This window comes from Molothrus ater, chromosome 1, assembly GCF_012460135.2.
Source record: "Molothrus ater isolate BHLD 08-10-18 breed brown headed cowbird chromosome 1, BPBGC_Mater_1.1, whole genome shotgun sequence".
In the NCBI taxonomy this organism is placed as follows: Eukaryota; Metazoa; Chordata; class Aves; order Passeriformes; family Icteridae; genus Molothrus; species Molothrus ater.
Genome location: NC_050478.2, coordinates 18,450,078 through 18,471,654, shown reverse-complemented (window position 1 = coordinate 18,471,654; position 21,577 = coordinate 18,450,078). Strand labels below are relative to the sequence as shown.

Here is a 21,577-nt window from a genome sequence, read left to right as displayed (position 1 = left end):
CAAAGAGGCAATAAAACTCCCCTGCTCCACCCATACCACAGTATTTACCAAAGTCCCCTAAGCACCTGTCCACAGATAAATACAGCTGATCAGAGGTGTAGAGCTGTGCTTGGGGTGACTTTCTGCAAGGACCTATCCCTCTGTGCCATCAGAACCACTCCTCCGGATGGAGGAAGGCAAACAAAGCTATTTGGTGGAACCATGGTGGGGTGAGGGGGCAGCCTGTGCATGCTCGGGAGATGCGACACAGACAGGATGATGAGACTGGGCTGCTCCACAGCAGGAACACCCCACGGGGTGAGGTGTGGCAGAGGGAGTCGGTGGGAACAAGAGGTGGAGGGTGCGGCATGAAGGAGGTGACATTCTGCCCGAGAAAGGTAACGGGGTAGAGTTTTGGGATCCTGCTCTATGGAGGTATGGCATATGGTTGGGTGGTTTTGGAGAGAGATGGACAATGACTACAGAAAATCACCTCAAATAGATCAGATATTCCAAAGTGTTTTGACAATTTTCCCTCGAAACACATTGCGACTCAAATGACTGCTCTGCAGTGACCTCTAGGGCACGTTTGCTTTCAAACCTGCTGCAACACTCAGTCACCTCGGAAAAACAGCTTCCCCCAAACATATTATATGGATCTACTTTCTCTTCTAAGAGTGGCTTGTGCCATTGCCAGGCTGAAAGTCCTTCTTCACATAATGCCCTACACAGGCCTTGTAGAGAAGAGAGGGTTGTTATCTCCAGTTTGCTGGTGCATCAAAGGAAGTTGCAGATGGTCTGCATGAATCTGATCCAACACTCTTTGAAGTCAATGAAACCCCTTCCCTCGACCCCTCATTCAGTTCTCTCTCTCAGCTCTTTATGCAAATCATAGTCTATTTTGTGTGTCTCTCCAACAAAACCAACGTGCTCCTCCCAAGCATATCCCTTTGTGGAACCTGATAGCAAACCTTTCAGAATTCTTGGTGTCCTCTTTTTCTGATGAAGCGTGACTTGAAAGTAGATTGATGCTATCCAAAGCAGGGGGGAAGAAGTGAGCCCCAACCCTACAAATCTGTTTAAGTACTAATTACAGACAGCTATTATCACTGACTGCAGCAGGACTGCTCACCTGCGTAACAGCCAGGAGGAAGAGGCTTCAGAGAGGAACCTGATGAAAATCAGACACAATGCCAATGAATGCAGGCCACTTGATGCAGGAGGTTGTCAGGAAGCCAAACTGGAAAGTGCCGTCCAAGCCTAAAATGAAATCGACTGCATTTGCTACAAACAAACAAACAAACTGATGGATGGATGGATGGAAGGACAGAGTGCATAAGTCCTAGAAAACTCAGGAGGAAAATGTCGAAAAATTAGACCAAAATTCATGGTGGGGGCTAAACCAAAAAATGGGCAGCCCTAATTGTGGTGCCTGGGATACAACCCTAATGCTTTGTGCCTTACAAGATTGTCCTCATGTATTCATGCACCAACTGCACCCCCACCCCCAATAACAATTAAAAATCCGGGATACGGATTAAAGCGATAGCAGGTGGCAATCTAATTACTATCAATCTTACATCTGAATCTCTCATTTGTCATATAAGCCCAGCAACAGCTGGCTCTCAGCCCCGGTTATCCTCGTGGCTGTTACAGCAGGTTCAAAGAAGGTGCCGAGGGCTGGTCCCGGATCTGCACGCTGCCAGGGAGCGAGGGGAGCCGGGGGTGTCCGGGTGCTGTGACGAGACGGAGGGAGCGCCACTCAAACCTTTGCTCTTTCTCTTCACTGGGGTCATTCACGGCGGGGCTGGGCCCCATCTCCATCCATCCCGAACCAGGGCGGACTGATGGGCATCGCCGAGCCCGGGCTGCGGCCGGGCAGCAGCACAGCAAACGAAAGGCCATTCCAGCGAGAGCTAGGGAGAAAGCAAATGTCTGGTTTTCGGGGCTGTTTCGGTCATATCGCGGTGCTCCAGGCGGCGGAGCCGTCCCAGCGCCGCTCCCGGCCCGCTCCGAGCGGCGACACGAGGTGGCGGCAGAGCCCCGAGGCTCCCGCTCCTGGCCGGCTGCTCCCGTGGGGAATCTGGAGAGCCGGCCTGGAAAAAGGTGGAGTAAACTATTGTGGGGTGAGTTTGGGGGATGTCTGTGCTCACACTTAACGGAAACTTGGCCGATTTTTGCAGCCAGGTACATCATACATACATCACACGCGTTTCCTTCTGAACACGTCACACTTCCACCCCGGAGTGCAATCCAGGCACAAACTTATTCATAATCTTGAGAGCTCTGTGTGGTGTTTGCCTCTGGAATTAAAACGTGGAGGCTGGCAGCACCATCAGCATCTTTTCTGCCAGCATTTGGTGAGAGACAGTCACCTTGAAATGAAGAGGGACAGTTCTTGGGTAGGGAAGGAGAAGAGGGAGCAAAAGTTGGTGACTCCAGGCACAGGGCAGGGGAGAAAGGGAATGAGGTACCCGCTGAAGTCAGGCAGCATGGACAGGGGTTTCAGCAGGTAACTGGAATGAGTGAAGGAAGAGGCTGAGGTTCCCACTGTAGAGTCATAGAATGGTTTGGGTTGGAAGGGACCTAAAGGATCCAATCCTCCTATCGTGGGCAGGAACACCTCCCTCTACACCAGGTTGCTCTGAGCCCCATTCAGCCTTGTACACATTAAGAGATGGGGCATCCACAACTTCTCTGGGCAACCTGTTCCAGTGCCTTACTACCCTTACAGTAAATAATTTCTTCATAAAGTCTAGTTTAAACCTACTCTCAACTTAAAGCCATTCTCTCTTGTCCTAGCACTACATACCATTTTAAATAGTCTCGCTCCATATTTCTTGTAGGGTCCCTTTTGGTACTGGAAGGTCACAATTAAGTCACTCTTCTCTTTTCCAGCCTGAACAATCCAAATTTTCTTAGCCTTTCCTCATAGGTGCTCAATCCCTCTGATAAACTTCATGGCCTCCTCTGGACTTGCCTCAAAAGGTCCATGTCCCTCCTCTGCTGGGGATCCCAGAACTGGATGAAGGACAGAATCCCCTCCCTTTACCAGCTGCCCAGGCTGCTTTTGATGCAGCCCAGTGCAGGTTTGGCTCTCTGGGCTGGGAGTGCACATGGCTGGGTCATGTCCAGCCTCTCACCCACCAGCACCCCCAAGCCCCTCTGGGCAGGGCTGCTCTCACTCTGCCCATTCCCCAGCCTGAGCTGACACCATGGATAACAGCATCTCTGAAGACTCCTTAGCCTGTGTAACCTGGATGTGTGTTGTGGCTCAAGCTGTCATTGCCAACACGACTCTTCAAATACATGGGGATATGTTTACCAGGTAAACTCCATTTGCATCTGATAACAGTAAAAAACTGGCAATGTTATAACCAAAAATGTTAATGTTAACTTAAAATGTGTTATTGTGTCTTGGCTGCTATTCCTAAACAATTGCAGTCCCCAGGGATCCAAAATAAAGGGAGGCAGCATCTCTGCCCTCTAAAGGGAGGACAATCTGGTGTGTGAAACACCAGGCAGAAGCCCTGGGAATGCAGCTGAGCCGTGAAGCCCTATGGAGGATTTGCAATGAATGCTGGCATGGCAGAAAGAGGGCACTGAATTCACACGATTGCCCCAAGCCTTTGTGTGCCAGGGTGCAGGGCCAGCTCTGCTGCCCAGCCCCACAGCCATAATTAAGGGATTCCCACTCGCCATGAACAGGTGCAGCCCCACCCAAACAACAAGGCTGCAGACAAAAGATTACAAATAAGGCCTAAATCCCTCTACTGTACATTGCAGTGGTGAGGGGGGACAGGTGGCCTAGGGCAATTCAGGTTCAGTCCCCATGCTGCGGTGGGAAATTGCAGCAGCTCATTTGGATTTGATAACTCCTTGCTGGCTCTGTTGATTGGGAGGCCGATGGAGGCATGGATTAAATCAAACAGCCTGTAAGATACTGGCAGTGCAACTTTTCCTACAGGTTTCTGACAGCTTGCAAATAAAGGCACAGATGATGGAGAAGCTGTTTTCTCAAGCTATCCTTTTCTCACACATATTCTATGTAATTTATTCATTCATTCATTAAGCAATAATTGATTATAAAAACCTTGTACATCAGATGAGCCTGACTGTATGCATGCAGGGCATTTGCAATGCTCACACACCTTTGGGACTTGCTATGTCCAGAAGAGGTCCTGAGAGTTTTGGTAACAAAAAATTGTTCAAAATATTAAATTGCCATCTGATGTGATATTTACTGCTTTCCAAATTTATTGCATGTGTCTGTTGCATATTGTTGGGTTAGGCATGTCTTGCCACCGGTGTCCTGTCTGTAGATTTGGAGGGAGGTGTTACCCAGCTCATGCAAATTTCCAGTTTCACAGTCTGTACTACTTCATGCATCTGCCTTGTGTGCCTGTGGCTCTGTTATCACAGATCAGAGTGCTCTGCAAGCTTTCTTCTGGTTATCCTCACCTGAGAGGGAGTGAAAGGCTGTTTTCTGCATTCAGTAGGTAGGGCTGAGTTATGAAACCCTGGATTCCTCTGAATCAACAAAAACACGCCAGCTAAAGTTTAAACAGTGCAAGTTCTCTTCATAGTTGTTAGTGACCTACAAGCATGTAAAGATGGTCTAGAAATAATTTGAAGTAATTAGCTTCCTACATGGTATATTTTCAGTAGTGGTGAAAATCAGCCAGACTAAGTATGGGCCAGACTGAGTGCAAGGTGCTTGAGTTCTTCAAAACTCTTGTTAGTCTTTTGAATCATTAATGGCAGAACGCCTTGAGAAACATGTAGCTGCCTAAATATTAGTCCTTTAACTTGCAGGTAAGTTGTTTCAGTTCCTTCTGTTGCCAGTGAACCAATAGTGGCATCTTCAACTGCCACCATACTCCACCTTAAAAAATTTCCCTCCTGAGGGTGGTTTATTGTACCCATCTTTTGCCCTTGCCTATTAATGAGCACCTTATACAGGGCAGTTACATTAGCATAGATGTAGATGCCCAATCCTGCTGTAAATGTTCTCAGGTATCCCACAAGCATAGCCTGCATGAAGGCTCCAGCTGAGCTCCCAGAAAGATGCAGGTCTCCTGTTGATCCTGTATCATACCTGCAAGCCCCAAGTTTTGGATACTCTGTAGTACTTAACATAGTACTAGACCATATAAGTCATTGCTCTGTGTGGGGGACTGAATCCCTCTCCTAATTAGTGTCCAGCTCTTGACTGGATGAAGTTAATGAGGACTCACACTTGCTTGAGGACGTTGATGCCAGAGGCATGTGTTTACAAGCCTAAAAAAGAGCAAAGAAGAGAGTCCTGGGAAGTATAAATCCATCAGCCTAACCATGATAATGAGAGTCAATTATTAATCAATTTGTAAGCATGTAAGTGATAAGAAGGCAGTAAAACATATCAGCATGGATTAATCAAGAACATATCACTTCCAATTAATTCAGTGTTCTTATTTGAAGGACTAACTAGGCAAGTGTGTAAAGGCATATATGTAATATATGTTGACTCTGTTAGTGTCCAAAGCCTTTACTTTTATTATAAACAAAGCCATTTAATGAGATCTAAATAAAATAGGGATTGAAATGAGCCTATAATGTTTGAATCATGTGAATGTGCTCATCCACAGTTCACTGTCAAATCTGGACATGCCAAGTGGAGTCCTGCAGGTGTCTGTTGCAGCTCCAATGTTTTCAATAATAAATAGGCTATGGGGAAAGAGAGTGCTTAATTCCGCTCCTGAGAGCACTGGCTGGGAGTGGTTGAACAGGAGATCTGGAGAACAGGATTGGGACTCGCATTGATCTTCACAGATTGGAGAGCTTGCCTGAAATCAATAAGCCGCACTGTAATAAGACAAGTACAAAATGCAATCTTGGGAGAAAAGACAGATCAAATGCATGATTTGTGAAATGAATAACTGATGAGGCAGCAGTAGCGCAGGAATGGACCAGCTGGCTGTTGTGAACTATGCTCTATGCAAAATGGGAGATGCAGAAAAACAAATGTCATTTGAGGGTACACTAACAGCAGTGTTTTGGGTAAAACATTGAGGTAATTATTCTGCTCTACTTGGCACTGGTGAGGATTAGCCTAAGTACAGCTTTGGACCCTACACTTGAAGAAACGGTACAGGCAAATTAGCAGCAAACACCATAGAAATGTTAATATGTTTTAGAAGTGCACACTTGAAGGGATATGGATTTGTTTAGTCTCAGGAAAAGGTCATTCAGAAGAGACATGAAAACAATCTTTGTTGTGAGAAAGTTTTTCATAGAGTGGGATGAACAGTGTTCTCCCATGCCTCCCGGAAGGTGAGCACTGGAGAAGAGCTACCAGGCTGAGTAAAAAAGTACTTTCAGTGTGTGGACAACTTCCAAAGGAAATGCAGCATCTCCTTGTGTAGATGTTTTTCGTGTCCCTGGCTTGGTTAATAATTTGCCACAAAGATAAAAGCCTCAGGGCTAAATGGATGTAGAGATGTGGTTTTGCAATGCCTAAATTGTAGGTGCTGGGCACACAGCCCCAAGGCTCCTGGGATAGTGACAGGCAGGTGATCAACAAAGAATGTAGGAGAGACCCACTGGGCTCAGTAGGGAGCCAAAAAACGTCCAACTCTGGGCTGGACAAAAACAGAACTGCATTGAGAAGTGAGGGTTGAGGGATCTGCAGCAGAAATCCTTTCCTGGAACTGAACAACCATGACAGGTGAGCCATTCTTGTCAAAAGTCATCACGATAGTTTTAACATGATATTACACCCAAGACTACTCAAAAAAAACATCACCAATGTGGAGTATTTCCTTGTGAGGCTATATGGCAGCTGATGGCAGATTCCTGAGGAATGTGGACTCTTAAGGTGCTTTTAAGCCTTTGGTTTTTCCTGCATCTCTAAACCTTATCTCTTTCCAAGACAGGAATCATAATTTCAAAACTCAGCTCTAATAAATATTACCTAATACTTTTAATAAAATTATTTTAGTTTTAAAAGCCATTAGACAAGTTCATGGAAGGGAGAGAGAGGGAAACGTATCAAGAACTCTTAGACACGTGGATCTATGCATGGCCCAGGATAGTAATCTCATTGCTCTTATGGACAAAACAAAATTTTTCAGGAAGGATTGTAGAACAAAAGAAAAATTGTAAACAATATTTGTCAGTCAAGGAGCAGAAAAGGCATCCCAGTATGGAAGGGGCTTGAACAATCATCAGAAGAAGCCTAGGACTGTGAGAATCAAAGTGGCAAAGAAGGAAAGAAATCCAGTGTTAAGAGGTTGCACTTCAGGCACGTGTGTTAAGAGCATGTGCTGTGGCTGTGTCTTGATAGTCCTTGCCAGGGAGAGGAGGGAAAAGACCTTGGGTCACTAGCGAATGACGAAGTGGTCATGAGCCACTGAAGGAACATGGCCATGAAAAAGGTAAATTGAACCTTTGCAGTACAAAGTGAGGGATTTTGGCAGAAAGGCAAATGCTAACATCATTCTCCAAGGAACTGTGAGAACTCTGCTGGACGGTTGTGTACCAGTACAGTTCTGGCTATCCAGGAAGATTAATTTATATGGGGAAAAGGGCAGGGAAAGGTGATAAAGAAAGGGGGAGTCCAATCCTGAGCTTGCTTTTCTTGTCCTGGCAAAGTGAGAGCTGGGAAGGAACGTGTGTCTATATACCTAAGGGAAAATCCCATGGAGATTGAGATCTTTCATGGGAACCAACACCCACACCAGAACAGATGGGCATAAACCAGGAAGGAAGAATTCAAGGGAGGAGGATGGAAAATTAATGGAGTCTCTAACCAACAAAAAGGATCAATGACTGGAAAGCTTCATTTCTATTTAATCTAGAGCTGGTTTTATTTATGGAAGAGATTATGTAACACAGGTGCTTAACAGAATGAAGAAGTGCCTTGTTACCCATTGGGATAAGACTCTTAGTTGTTGGAAATCGTCAGGAATAAAAAATTGAAGCCAAATCACAGCGCCTCCTGCCAGCTGGTGTTGGGGAGCCTTACTGCCCTTGTTACACGGTAAAGCAAGTCTCTAGCGCTCCACCAGCTGAGCCCTGCTCTGCTGTGTTTCAGCGAACCCTTTTGCACTTGTGGGGACAGCCTTGTGTAGTGTTTCGAACGAGCGATCCTGCCTCGGAGCAGTGCTGCCAGGACCCGGTCTCAAGGAACCATTTCCCTTCTCTTGAGTGGTTTTGCGTCTTGGAGGATAGGAGACTCCTTACCAAATGTGCTTTTTGCATACTGCTTCCCTCCAGGGCCCTGTTTATGCATTCCCCACGGGGGAACGGGAGGGACACGGCACACCCGTACGGCATGGCACGGGCGGGGGGCACCGGGAGAGTCCTACCGGGGGCTCTGGGCAGCCCGGGCAGCCAGCCCCTGCCCCCAGCCTGCCCACTCCTTCTGGGGCGGTCACGGCCCCTTGGAGGAGCCCGTTCCCTGCGGGGACCAGTGGGGTTTGTTGCGGTCTCATTCCGCTGCGCTGCACTAAAGTAGAGACTGCGCCATCCCCGTGCTGCAAATCGGGCACCCGCCCGACATCGCCCACCCTGCAGCACCGTGGCTGCATTCCCTCCGGCCTGCCCGTGCCCCGGGCCGGGCGGCGCCGGTGGCCCCCGCTGGGCACGGCCGCCCCGCTCGCACCTGAGCAGCTCCCGCAGGAAGCGCCGGGCACAGCCGCGGGGCCTCGGGCCCGGCCACCTCCGCGGGTGTGAATGATATTAACTTTAGGCCCTTCTATTGACGGGTCAATTTAGAAGCTGATGAAACAGTAAATTGTTGGTGGAAACGTAGGCAGTTTTGTGCTTTGCCAAGCAGGTGCCTGGCGGTTTTCGTCAAGGATTGGTAAATTTACAAGAGCGCAGTGAACGTGCCCTTCCCGGGCTATTGTGAAATTCAGGGGCGAACAAAGGAGAACGTGAATATTCACACAGCCGCCTTTCAGCGTGTGGCATTGCTTCGCAATTTTAAAGCGCTGCGCTTTTTTTGTTGTTGTTGTTTTGTCTAGGAAAAAAACTACCAACACTCCTCCCCCCCGAATTAGAAAGTACCTGTTTGCGTTTTAAAGAACATGGAAATCATCCGTGAGCAACCATATAATTTGATTTGCTAAGCAATCTGCGAGGCGATTGCACATCATTTATAATGTTCATTGAGCATTTTGCTTAATTGTGTCTCTTTTTGTAAAGGAAGCACAGCCCCCTCCCGGCTGCGGCCGGCACAAGTGGCCAGATTCCCATGGAGCCGCAGACAACCGCCGGCCCCGCGCGGGGCTTTTCCCAAGAGGAGCCGTCCCCGTACGCGCGTCTGGGGGGCGAGAAAAGGGCTCAGGTACGAGCTCGCTGTCTGAAACCCCTCTGCCCACAGCCGGCGGCTCGGCAGGTGCTGCCGTCCAGGCTGGCGGGTGCCCGGCTCGCCTCTCGCCGGGGCGGTGCGTCCCGAGGACGGCGAGCTCCGGGATCCGCAGGTGCGGGACGGGCCCGGCGGCAGCGATGCCGGGAGGGGCGGATTCCCTTTGCCAGCCCCTGGCCCGGGAGAGGAGCTCGGAGAGACCTGAAACTGGCACCAGAAGAGAAGGGAGGACCTTTCATGCCCGACCTCGCTGCGGTCCGCCCCATCCCGTTCCCCCGCACATGTTTTGCCGCAGCCGGTCGCGCCTCCGCCCGCAGGGAACCTTTGCGCAGGCCGGCGGCGCGGCCGGGAGCCCGTCGGGCGCCTCGGGGCAGGGAGGGACCGGCCGGGGGGACGGCGTTGAGCGGGAATGGGGCGAGCCCCTCGCAGCCGGCAAACCCCCGCCTTTCAGGCCCCCGTAGGGAGCGGCAGGAGAAGCCAAGCAGGGCTCGGCGGGAGCGCGGCTGGGGCTGGCAGCCCCTCCGCTCTCCGGCGGAGGGAAGCCAGCAGCCCGCCCGCCGCCCGCCCGCACCTTTTGCCTGCCGCGACCGCCCAGCCGCACCATATAATTTGATTTTCCCCCGTGCCCGCAGATCGATTGCAGCTCATTTGATACATTCAGCGGTTCCTCGGGACGGGGAGGGGGGAGAAGGGCGGGCCGAGGGAGCCGGCGGCACAAGTGTTGGGATTCCCATGGGCTGTGCCTGCTCTCCAGCTTGCCGCACTGGCACCCCGGCCCGAGCGGCCGAAGGAGGGGGGTTTGCAGACACGGTGACCTCCGCGATCTCGGTTTGAAAGAGCCTGAAAGGCGGCCCGCCATGGTGCATTACCAGCCCAGCGCCCAGGTACCGGCTCGGAGGGGAGGGCGCACAGCCGGGCCGACCCCGGCTGCAGGTGCCGCCTCCTCCGCCGGGCGGGCGAGGGCCCGGGGCCGCCGCGCCGCCTTTGTGGGGCCGCGTCCCGCCGCGCCGCGCTCGCCCCGGGAGCGGCTCCGAGGGGGGAGAGCCTTTCCCCGCCTTGTTTATGGGCCTCACACGGTGGAGGGGGAAGGGGTGGGCTCGCCACTGCCTGCTCTGCTCCCTCCGCACCCCTCGGGCCAGTCCCTGCTCCGGGAAAGCCGCCCGGGTCCGGGTCCCGGGCACCTGCCTTCGGGGATGCTTGGGCTGCAAAGTCCGGGGGTGCTGTGGGCTGGTGAGGTTCTGCTGGCAAACGAGCTTCCGCAGACGTATCTGCAAAATGTTTTTGGGTCTCCAGTACCTCGCAGCTCAGCCCTGTCTGGTGCCTGGCGGGCGGGACTCCTCACCGCGTCTTCAGACCAGGAAAGTTGTGTGAAAGTCTATTACCACGAAAAGCACAGTGCCCCACGGTTGCACTGGACAAAGTGTGATTTCAATTATGCTATCAGTGGTAAAAAATTCCTAGAAGTTGATAAACAAAATGCAGAGTTTTTTTTCTCACTAAACCTTTCCTGGTAATTATCATTTGCACAGATACTGGGCAAACTCTGGTCCCGTCTTTTGAAATACTCTCGCTTCCTTTCTCAATCAAACATTGCAACTCTGAATAAAGTGCAGCACGCCAAGGAATCCCAACAGGTGAGCTGTTGAGTTTTATAATTTGAGGAAAAAATTATCACATCCAGAATTTACTCCACTGAGACTTTATGGACTTCAGACTTGTTGTTTAACCAAACGCTGACAGTGTGGGTATGAAGATTTGAGAAGAATATTGGGTAGAGCCCGCATGGATGAAGATGGAGCTCTCGTGATTTGTCTTTCCATTACTGTGGAATGACCCCTTGAAGGGTATTGGATCAGCAATAGAAGTCAGGAAAATTATGCAGGTAATATAGGAATAAGAGTTGGATGGGAAACCAAACGCACCTGAGCACTTTCTGGGGACCTGGGGTTTCGCCTCAGCTTCAGCTAACAGGATTCGTTGCTCTGGAATATCACATGAGTTTGGAGCTACTTCACAAGGCTCTGGGCTGAAAGGCAGCGTGCGGGGTGCGGATCTCGCCCCTCACCTGTGACTCCCCTTCACCTCGGAATGCTGCCCCTTTAACGCCACCCGTTATCCATCATTTTACGTGTCCCGGCTGCTGGGTGAAACGTGGCAGACAGTGGAGGCCGGGGCACCTGCGGGTTCGGGCGGCTCGGAGGCAGCGGGGGCCGGGCAGCTCCTGCCCCTCGCGCAGCACCCGCGGGGGCTCCGGGTGCGCGGACAGGAACAAGGACGGGCGCTGCCGCGCCTCACCCTGCGGCTCATCCCCGCGGAGGGGCTGAGGAGCAGCTCCCGGTGCCGTGCTCCTGCCTGGCTGCCCGATGGGAGACGCTCCCGCCGCGCCCGCCGCTAAGACAGCCCGGACATGGGCGTGCGAAGGTGCTCGTGGGGATCGGGGCAGACTCTTGGGGAGTGCAAAGCCCGCCAGGACCCGACCCTCGGGCCCGGTCCGACGTGCTCAGCTCGGCAGGTGCTGGGACAGTCAGCGAGCCGGGACTGGCAGCCTGTCCCGCTGAGGGCAGAGCATGTCCCGTGAGCTTTGCAGCCCCTCCGGGGCGAGGGACTGCCCTCGCTTCTCGTCCCGGTTCCAAGAGACCTCAGAGGAAAGCTCTCTATCAGCGGGAAGCGATAGGTGGCGGCGGGCCCAGCGCGCCTCTTGCCCTGGACAAGAGGAGCCTCTGAAACACCCGAGCTGGCCCAGGCCTCTGGGTAAGGATCCGCCGCCAACGACATTGAATTAACAAACACTACCAACATCCTCCCCAAATAAACCATAACAAGCACCAGAGACACAAAGGAAACCCCCAAGCTTACCAACCAACCACACCCTGCAGCTGCCGCTGCAACCAGCCCAGCGCCCCGTAGTAAGGGCAGCGGTAAGATGCAGCTGCCAACCCCCCCTAAAACAAAGCACAACCCTAAAAATAAAACAAATTCTATCATAAATTCCTACTCGGCCTCTCTCCTGGGCTGGGCTCGATTTACTGCGCGGGGGAGTGCACAGGGCCGAGCACCCCAGCAGAGTCAGGGCCGAGAGTGCTCTGGGTCGCTTCAATGCAAAGTTCGTGCCCTCTCCTTCTTCCCCCGGCGAGGGGCTTTGCGTGGTCCGTGGAGTGTCGGGAGTGGGTGCTGGTGGGCCAGACTGCTCAGGCAGCCCTGCATGGCCCCATGTCCCGCCCTGTCTCTGGACCTTGGGCGAATCCTGGTTCCCGTGAATGTGGCTGCCAGCTGGACTTGTGGTGTGGTCACTGACTTCGAGAGAAAGGCGATGCGCCTTTTGGCGTGCACCCAAAGGTGTCCAAAGGTGTTTTCGTTGTCCACCCCCCTTCCACCTCCCCTTTAACACTTGTTACTGCCCTCGGCGAATTGAAATAACCATGTGTCAAGCGCTGTTCATCCGTTTTCATTGCTGGAGAGCGGTGCAGGGAGGTGTCCTTCCCGAGAGCAAAACGGGGCCAGGTGAGACATCCGTGCTGGACAAATATTGAAAGAAGGGAGTTTGCGACACAGGCGGTGGTGCCCAAGTGCGGTACGGCGGCCCAGGTTCCGCTTGTACATGCTCCTGGTTTTTGCAGTTTTCCTTTTGTAATATCTTGGGCAACCCGAGAGGAACCTTCCCGCGCCTCGGGCGGTTCCTTCGGAGACGGTACTCATCTCCCAAAGGCAAATGTACGAATTGGAATCGTTCATCTTTAAAGCCATCACTGCAGCAGGGGTGAGGGCTGAGTCCGGCACAGCGAAGGAATCGCTCCTGCCGGGTGTTGCATCGAGCGCTCAGGAGCCGGGGAGCGATGTTCCATTGCCTGCGCACCCCAGCGCACGGGCAGAGCGCTGCCCGCGCCTGTCGTGGGGGTCTCCCTGCATCGTTTTCCTCCCTGGGGCACTGCTCCCAGATTTTCCAATGATCTGCTAGGTCTGGCTGGTTTCAAGACCGGTTTCCGAGCCCCCAACAGTTTGGAAACAGTGGCTTCTCAAAATATCCCTCCGCTTCCCTTTGCAACTTGCTCCCTTCGCCGTCGGTCCTGACGGAGCTGCCTCTCAGGGATAGACAGACCGCACTGACTGACTTCCCAGGCTACCTGCCTGAGTTTTGTGGCCCGGTGGTGTCGTGCCACCTCCCCAGTGTGGCATTCGCATCACACCGTGCGCCAGAGCTGAGCAGGCACCGGCAGCCCTGGGGGAAGGGGAAAGATTGCCATGGTTAAATGAACTGGGTTCCCCAGTCCCTCTGGGCATTTGTTGCTCTTGGATCAACAGGAGAGATCCTCTTCTCCTCTTTCTTACCCCTTAAGACCTTCAGTAAGGCTGTCGGGAAGATGCTCCACCACGGCGTTAAGGAGGGGCACCCCGGCCTTGTCATGCTCTCGAGGAGAGGGACATACCGTGGTCAAAACGCTGCGCTGGGAGGAGGCTGGTGGCAGAGGTTTTGGGGAAAAGAGCCTGTTTGGGGGTGTTATTCCCCTTCACGATCCGGTGGCACTTAGCCTGTCTGACCTGGGGGAGACTTTGCAAGGCGGGTGGATGTGGCTCTGCGTGTCTCGAGCAGGAGCAGCGGGGTCAGGAGCCACTCGACATGGTTTGCTCATCGGCTTTCAAGTGTCTGGCTCCAGCCAGAAAGTGGCATGAGCAAGGACTCGCCACCATGGGTGATGACTCCTTGGGAGGGAGGGAACAGAGCCAGCTCTGTGGCCAGGAAATTCCCCCGAATTCACCTCGGTGTTGCTAGGGGTTTGCTTTCTTCATTTTCGGTGTGTTTTGCGGTAGGTGTGACATGGATTTGAGAGGGATGCAAGGTATATGTTAGATTTATACTTGTGCTTCTGGCTATGGTGCTCCGCCCGTAGCGATCATCCCCTGGCTGCACTCAAATCCACTTGCTTTTGAAAAAGGAGATTCCTCTGCGCTGCACGGGGCCAAGGTGGGGAAGGAGCAGGCTCCCGTTCAGGTGTGTCCCAGCGGGACAAGAAGGGTCAGGAGCTGAGCCCCTGTTCCCGGCTCTGCACAGGCCTGGAGCCCGGGCTGCTGGAGGGGAGCGGGCACCGCAGCTCGGCAGAGCAGCACAGCTGCGGCACCGGCTGTGGGTAACCTGGCGGCTCCCGGGGGCCGTGGGGCTGCTGGGGTGGCCGTGGGCTCTCCCGGACCACCCAGCCTCTCCATCCCGCCCAGCAGCCTCAAGACCACGACAGGTCCCTGGCCTCCCACCAGCGCCTCACACCCATCTACCGTGGGGTGGCAAAGCATTTAATCCAGCCAGCGCTGAGGAGGGCAAAGGAGGGACAGGGATGCTCTCAGGGGGCAGCGCGACCCCTTGGGGAGCCCCGGGGCAGGGAAGGGAAAACATCTCTGTCGGTGCGGTGTCAAAGCTGTGTTTGCTCTCCCAGGTGGGTCTTTCGGCTCAGCGGGACAGGGCTGCTCGGGAGAGTGACCCGAGGGTGAGCGATGCCTCTGCCAAGATACAGCTGGGAACGCCGAGGGGCCTCCTGGCCGCCGTGCTCGGTGCCGCTCGGAGCGGTCCCCACCAGGCCACCGGGCAGCGAGCCTGGGGGAAGCCAGCCTTGTGCCCCGGCCGCACGGAGTGCCAGCAGCAGCTCTGAGCGGTGTGAACACCATCACAGCCCACGGGACCCAGGGAAGGGATAATTGCCCGCACTCGACGCTCGTGAGACCGCATCTAAGACTTGCGGGCATTTTTTGGACAGCCGGTGCAGCAAACAGTCGTGAGGGGCGAAGGGCTGACGAAGCAGAGGAAGCTGGGGCAGCTGCCTGGGGCGGGAGGGCTCTCCTGGAGCGGGGCTGGCTCAGCCTGGGGCAGAGGCAGTGTCGGGGGCACTCCGCAGCGCTGCGGGGATGGGCATCCAGCAGCCTGGCTCTGGACAGAGTGCGTGGTGACAGATCGAAGGATGGCGGGCGTGAATGGAAACAGGAGTCCGGACGCACTCATCCCAGGCCCCTCCGAGGTCCCCGGTCCCGCCCCGCGGGTGGACGTGAACGGGGAATTGCGCTGCCATTGCATCGCCCCTGTAACGGGACATTCCCACAGTTTCCCCTTTCCGGCACGGTGGGAGCAGTTCCACGGCCACGCGTGGGCGGTTCCTGACTTCGCGCACAGGTCTCCGCCTTCCCTTCTCGCTCTTTTCGCGTGGGCCGTCTGCAGGCGGGACTTTCCAAGAAGCGGTTCTTGCAAAGCTCTTTGTTCCCTCCCGTGACTCACGCGTTTCCCTGCCCTTATCACGGCGATGTCAGCTGCTTTGAAGTCCGGTCATTTATTACCTTCCCGGAGCTGGCCCTGTCTTGCTCTGCTGATAGACCCGGGGACGTTTCCACGCGGAGTTTGATCTCTGCCCGCGCTGGTGGCACGCTGGAAAGTCACTTTCGATAAACCTGGACAGACTCTGCCGGACAAACTATTGCAGCGCTAATGACAGAGATAATCCTCTCCTAATCTGGCGGGTAATCCATTTCACCCTAGTGAGAATTTTTAAGGCTTTAATCAGTGAGAGTCTGTTAGGGAATTATTAACAGAGCCTCTGCCGAGCGAGCTCGTCCAGAGAGGAGCAATGGGAGTGGGAAAAGGGAGAACGCAACGGGGCCCGATGAGGTCAAAATCGATGCACGGCCAGGCCCGAGAGCTGACGTGATGAATTTTGATGTTGCGATAGAATTGCCTTCAGTTCGAACGCCACGAAAAACCCGCGCCATCGATTCCCCTATGCCCGCTGTGACAGCGGCTCTGCTGGCGGCGGGGACCGGCACTCCCGGGGGAGCGGGAGAAGCGCTGGGGGTAAGACGTGCAGGGGTGACGCTTCCCGGTGCCGAGAGGGAGGCCGTGCCAAAGCCCAGAGGCGCGTTTCGGTAGCGGCTCTTGAGGAGAGGCGCCGAGGCGCTCCGGGGCCCCTCGCTCGACGTGCGGGGCCGCCGTTGGGAGCTGCGGCCACGGCAGTGCGGGTCTGTGCCGGGCGGTGCGGGGCGGTGCGGGGCTGTGCGGAGCTGTGCCGGGCAGTGCGGGGCAGTGCGGGGCGGTGCGGGGCTGTGCCGGGCGGTGCGGGGCGGTGCGGAGCGGTGCGGGGCAGTGCGGGGCTGTGCCGGGCGGTGCGGGGCTGTGCCGGGCAGTGCGGGTCTGTGCCGGGCGGTGCGGGGCCGTGCGGGGCTGTGCCGGGCGGTGCGGGTCTGTGCCAGGCTGTGCCGGGCTGTGCCGGGAGGTGCGGGGCTGTGCGGGGCTGTGCGGGGCTGTGCCGGGAGGTCCGGGGCGGTGCCGGGCTGTGCCGAGAGGGGCGGGGCTGTGCAGGGCTGTGCCGGGAGGTGCGGGGCTGTGCGGGGCTGTGCCGGGAGGTGCGGGGCGGTGCCGGGCAGTGCCGGGCAATGCGGGGCTGTGCCGGGAGGTGCGGGGCTGTGCGGGGCTGTGCCGGGCTGTGCCGGGAGGTGCGGGGCGGTGCCGGGCTGTGCCGGGAGGTGCGGGGCTGTGCGGGGCTGTGCCGGGAGGTGCGGGGCTGTGCCGGGCTGTGCCGGGAGGTGCGGGGCAGTGCGGGGCTGTGCCGGGAGGTGCGGGGCTGTGCGGGGCTGTGCCGGGAGGTGCGGGGCTGTGCGGGGCTTTGCCGGGCGGGGGCTCCGTCGGGTCCCGCCCGCCCCCTCCCGCCCGGTGCTGGGCACCGCCCCCCGGCCGCGCGCGAGGTCCCCCGCCCTCCCCGGCGCGCTCTGATTGGCTGGCGGCGGGGCCCGGCGGCACGCGCCCGGGGATGTCGTTATAAGACCCCTCGCGTGCCGGCCCGCGGCGCCAGCGGCTCCGGCCCCTCCCGGAGAGCGGCGGCGAGGCCCGGCCCCGCCACACCGCGGCGGGCAGGGCAGGGCAGGGCAGGGCAGGGCGGGGGCGGCCCCGCCACCGCCACCGCCGGGGCGGCTCGGGCAGCGGGCCGGAGACAGCGGCTGCGGGCGCGTCCCGGCGGGGCTGCCCCCCTGCCCCGTCCCGTCCGCGCCGGGCCCGGGAGCAGCATGGAGACCGTGCTGCTGGAGCACTTCCCCGGGGGGCTGGACTCCTTCTCCTCGCCCCCCTACTTCGACGAGGAGGATTTTTTCTCCGAGCCGCCTCCGCGGGACGTGCTGGCCGCGGACGGGCTGCTGGAGCCGGACGTGGATTTCCTCAGCCGGCAGCTGCAGGAGTACTACCGCGACGGCGGCGACCCCGAGGGCGCCTACCGCTGCCCGGCGCCGGCCGCCGCCTTCCCGCCGTCTCCCGCCTCGCCCGGCTTCGCCTACGAATGCTGCGGGGCGGCGGGCGCGGCCCTGCTGTCCCCCGGGGGGCGGCTCCAGGCGCTGGGCTCGGCCAAGCGGCGGCGGCGGGTGCGCTCCGAGGCGGAGCTGCAGCAGCTCCGTCAGGCCGCCAACGTGCGGGAGCGGCGGCGGATGCAGTCCATCAACGACGCCTTCGAGGGGCTGCGCTCGCACATCCCCACGCTGCCCTACGAGAAGCGCCTCTCCAAGGTGGACACGCTGCGCCTGGCCATCGGCTACATCAACTTCCTCAGCGAGCTGGTGCAGTCCGACCTGCCGCTGCGCAGCGCCAGCAGCGAGAGCCCCAGCCAGCCCAAGAAAATCATCATCTGCCACCGCGGCACAAGTAAGTGGCGGGCCGGCACGGCCCGGCGCGGCCCTGGCACCGCGCTCCGCAGGAATGCCGGCCCCGGCAATAACCCCCTGCCTCCCTTTTCCCTCCTGCCCTCCAGGATCTCCCTCTCCGAGCGACCCCGACTACGGACTCCCCCCTCTGGCCGGTCACTCGCTGTCGTGGACTGATGAAAAGCAGCTCAAGGAGCAAAACATCATCCGGACAGCCAAAGTGTGGACCCCCGAGGACCCGCGGAAGGTGAACAACAAACCCTCCGTCAACGACATAGAGAACGAGCCCCCCTTCGACTACGTGGCGTGAGGCGCCGCGCGGGTGGTCCCCGCCCCCGCCCGCTCTGTACATGCTGTATGTAGAGACCTATATTGTAAATGTAATTTAAGATTCAGACTCTAAGGGCAATCAAATTTATTTATCTATTTATTACGGAGTAGTGATAATGAGGTAGAATCGTTTGTTTTGAATATATAATTTATATAATTTATCTTGATTTTTTTAAAGATATGCAATAGGTTTATTCCACCAGCACCTTTTTTTTTTTTTTTTTTTAATGGGGGCAATACGTCAGAACCTGTGAAAATAATTTATTGCCGCACGTGGACTCTCCTTGTGTTTGTTAATAATAAACCCGAATTGTACGTTGTGGAGCAGTATATTTGTGGGAAGCGGCTTCCGAGGGTCCCGCCACATCCCGAGCAAGCCTTGCAATGAACGCCTGGACCGGTGTCCAGGCGGGCTGAGCCCCAAGGCTCATGGCACCCTCAGCCCAGATGCTGGCCCCACTCTGCCCCACCGCTGGCTCGGGCTGCGCTTATAGCGCCGGGGGGACGGGGACGGGCGGGGACACACTTTCGCCTTCTCTCCACCCCTTTTGACGTCCTCTCCTGAAGTGCTTCCAACTGATGTCTTTGTCTACCTCTAGAAGGTCCCCTCCTTTCAGTGTCTCAGCACCGCTTGTGGTTTCCAGCTGGAAGACCCGAGCCCCCAAACACAAACCTTGCGAGGGTGTGTGTCCCCCGCCTCGTACCCCCGACCGCGCCGCCGTGGGATTGGGCGCGCTGTCCAGAGCCGCACAAAGCTGCTCCTGAAAGTTGCCGGGGAGGGAAGGACGAGGCTGGGGGCCGGGCGGGCCTGGGGCTCTGCCGGCTGCCCCGAGCCTTCCGCGGTTCTCCCACCGGCCGCGCCTTGGAAACAGCCCCCGCGCCCCTCGCCCTGGGGCTGCCGCTGGGGGCGGGGGAGGGGGGATAGGGGGATGGCAAAGCCATCGTGCAACTGGTGGCAGAATCGCTCTGGTAGCCCCAGCTCAGCGTGCCCGGCTGCGGAAGGGACGGCTGGGCTGCACCTGCCCGGGGGCGAGGGGTGGGGGCGGCAGGGGCCGGGCGGGCCGGGGGCTGCGAGTGCTCCCGGCGGGAGCGGGGGGGCGGCCCCGGGCTGGGACGGGGGGCTCGGCCCGACGCCGCAGGTGCTGATTTTCCCGTGGCACCCGCGGCTCAGCCCCCGGCAGAGTCCCAGATGCCCGGCCAGGCCCGCGGCCGGAGCAGAGCTGTCCCCTGCGCGGTGCCCAGGCGGATGGGAACCGCCCGGGTGAGCCAAGGTATAATTATAACTCATAATATACTGTACATCTCTCCTTCTCCTTTTTTTTTTTTTTCCCAAACTGCCTCAAAGTGGGAGCAATATGTTGCATGCATGCTAATTGCATTAACCTAGTTAAACACATTTAGTTCCCTAGCGCGGATGGCATGGATCTATTCCAATAGCAATTAGAGGAGCTACTTACACACACAAACACGCCGAGGCTGGCCCGGGGCGGGGGCTGGGTGGTGGGGGATCACTACTTATTTATTTGCTCACTTTTCGTGCGATTCTGGGCTGTGGCGGGGATGACCGGCCGCAAGCCTCGCCCCGTCCGGCGGCAGGCGGGCGGTACCGGTGTCATTGAACTTAAACGGGGCTCTTTGGGAGAAAAAGAGCCGACCTATAATTCGATCTTGTCCTGTATTAGGACCTCATTAAACACAGAAAGTCGCTTTTTCACAAATGCTTCCATCAGGCATGTAATCTCATTACACTCATTAGAAAGTCAAATGTTAGTCGGACTTCAGTTTAATTATAAGTTATGGAAGTGTTGTACCGTTTCCTTCTGTGTATAGCCTCGTTCGTCTCAATTGGCTTTGGTGATGCGATTCCCCCACAATTAAAACACTACAATCATTGTTATGTGGCACCTTTTCTTTGGCGTGCCACTTTTTTGTGATTCAATGCTTCAACACATCCTTTAGTATGGTGCAGATGAAGCGGAAGAGCCGGCCTTCGCATGTAAAGCACCAGGGTCTCTATCTTGTCACTCTCCCGTCTTGACTTGGCAAGTCCCTTTAAACGCAATCTTCAAAGAGACTGACAGCTCCTTTTGACTGACTCATCATCCATTCACCCCAGCGCCGCGCTCCTGCGACAAAATCCGCCGCACAGGGCAGGAGGGACGCGCCTATGCAGGTCCCCCGGCCCAGAGGGACCCGGCGGCTCACGCAACGCCGCTCGCAGCTCTTGCGGCACCTTTGGGGGGTTTGCTGGTGAGAAACACGGCTCGGCGCGGTACGGACCAGCGTGGGGAAGGCGTGACTGACAGCCACGCAACCCCGGTTCCCAGCCGCCTGCCCCCTCCTCCCCGCGGCCGTGAGCTGCACCCTCTAGCGCTGCCCCCGAGGCCCCGTGGGCAGCGGCTCCCCGCCTCCCTGCCCCGCTCCCAGAGGCCCCGCTGTCCCCCAAAACACCGCACCGGCTCCCGTGGGGCCACCCCTCCGCGCCCGCACTGCCCCGACGGCGCCCCGGGGGCGGGGGAGGCCCGTCCGGGCCCCGGGACCGTCCCGCCTCCCTCCGCCGCTCCCCGCAGCCCCGCGGGAGCTGGAAAGCAGGGTCGGAGAGAACAAAAGGGGGGGAATCCCCAGCCCCGCTTGGGGTGGGAGGGAGTGTTAGAGGCACTTGCAGGCGGTTTGCTTCCCGCAGTCTCGCAGCAGGGAGGTGCGGATTCTAGGTGTGCGGGCTGATGCTGTGCTTCCGGAACCAGCATCACTCGTGATGCCCCAGGTGTAAAGACAACTTAATTACCGAAACCGACAGTCCTCCATAAAAAAAACCCCACCAAACCAAACAAAAAACCCTAAACCCCAACGACAACAACAAAAAAACCCAACCCGAAAAACCAAAGCAACAAACAAAACCCAAAAAACAACAAGCCCCCCCACCCAAAGGAAGGGAAGCATCAGACCGCTCGCCTGCACAGCCAGCAAAGGGATGGGAAGGCGTGCGTGACTCCTGGGCAGAGCCGTGCGCAGGCAGGGGCTGCCGTGGGCACTGTGAACCCGTCCCGCCGCGGTTCCCAGGGCCTCTCATCTGCCGGCAGTCGGGTGAGCGCCCTGCGAGGCGCGGGGCGTGAAGCCTCCCGAGCCCGGGATCTCATCCCTCTTTCATTCACGCATCTCTCGCTGGCACCGAGTACCAGCTGCGAGGTCGAACAAACACCAGTTGAGTGTCCCCTGGTAAACCTCCCGCTTTCCAAAGCATCCCGCAGCCGGTGGGAATGGTCC

At 56.7% G+C, this 21,577-nt stretch overlaps 1 protein-coding gene across 1 annotated transcript; it reads left to right on the top strand.

The window, feature by feature from the left end:
* The first annotated feature begins 17,359 nt into the window (after positions 1-17,359).
* PTF1A (pancreas associated transcription factor 1a) lies at positions 17,360-18,413 on the top strand. Its single transcript, XM_036378677.1, has 2 exons — positions 17,360-17,984; positions 18,091-18,413. Exons 1-2 carry the CDS (start codon positions 17,360-17,362, stop codon positions 18,291-18,293), a joined length of 828 nt encoding a protein of 275 aa, XP_036234570.1. The 3' UTR covers positions 18,294-18,413.
* Positions 18,414-21,577: the final 3,164 nt, after the last annotated feature.

Coding starts and splice junctions, on each gene's coding strand:
- PTF1A (XM_036378677.1), top strand. CDS start 17,360: ATGGAGACCGTGCTGCTGGAGCACTTCCCCGGGGGGCTGGACTCCTTC. Junction 17,985..18,090: donor CATCTGCCACCGCGGCACAA/GTAAGTGGCGGG, acceptor CCTGCCCTCCAG/GATCTCCCTCTCCGAGCGAC.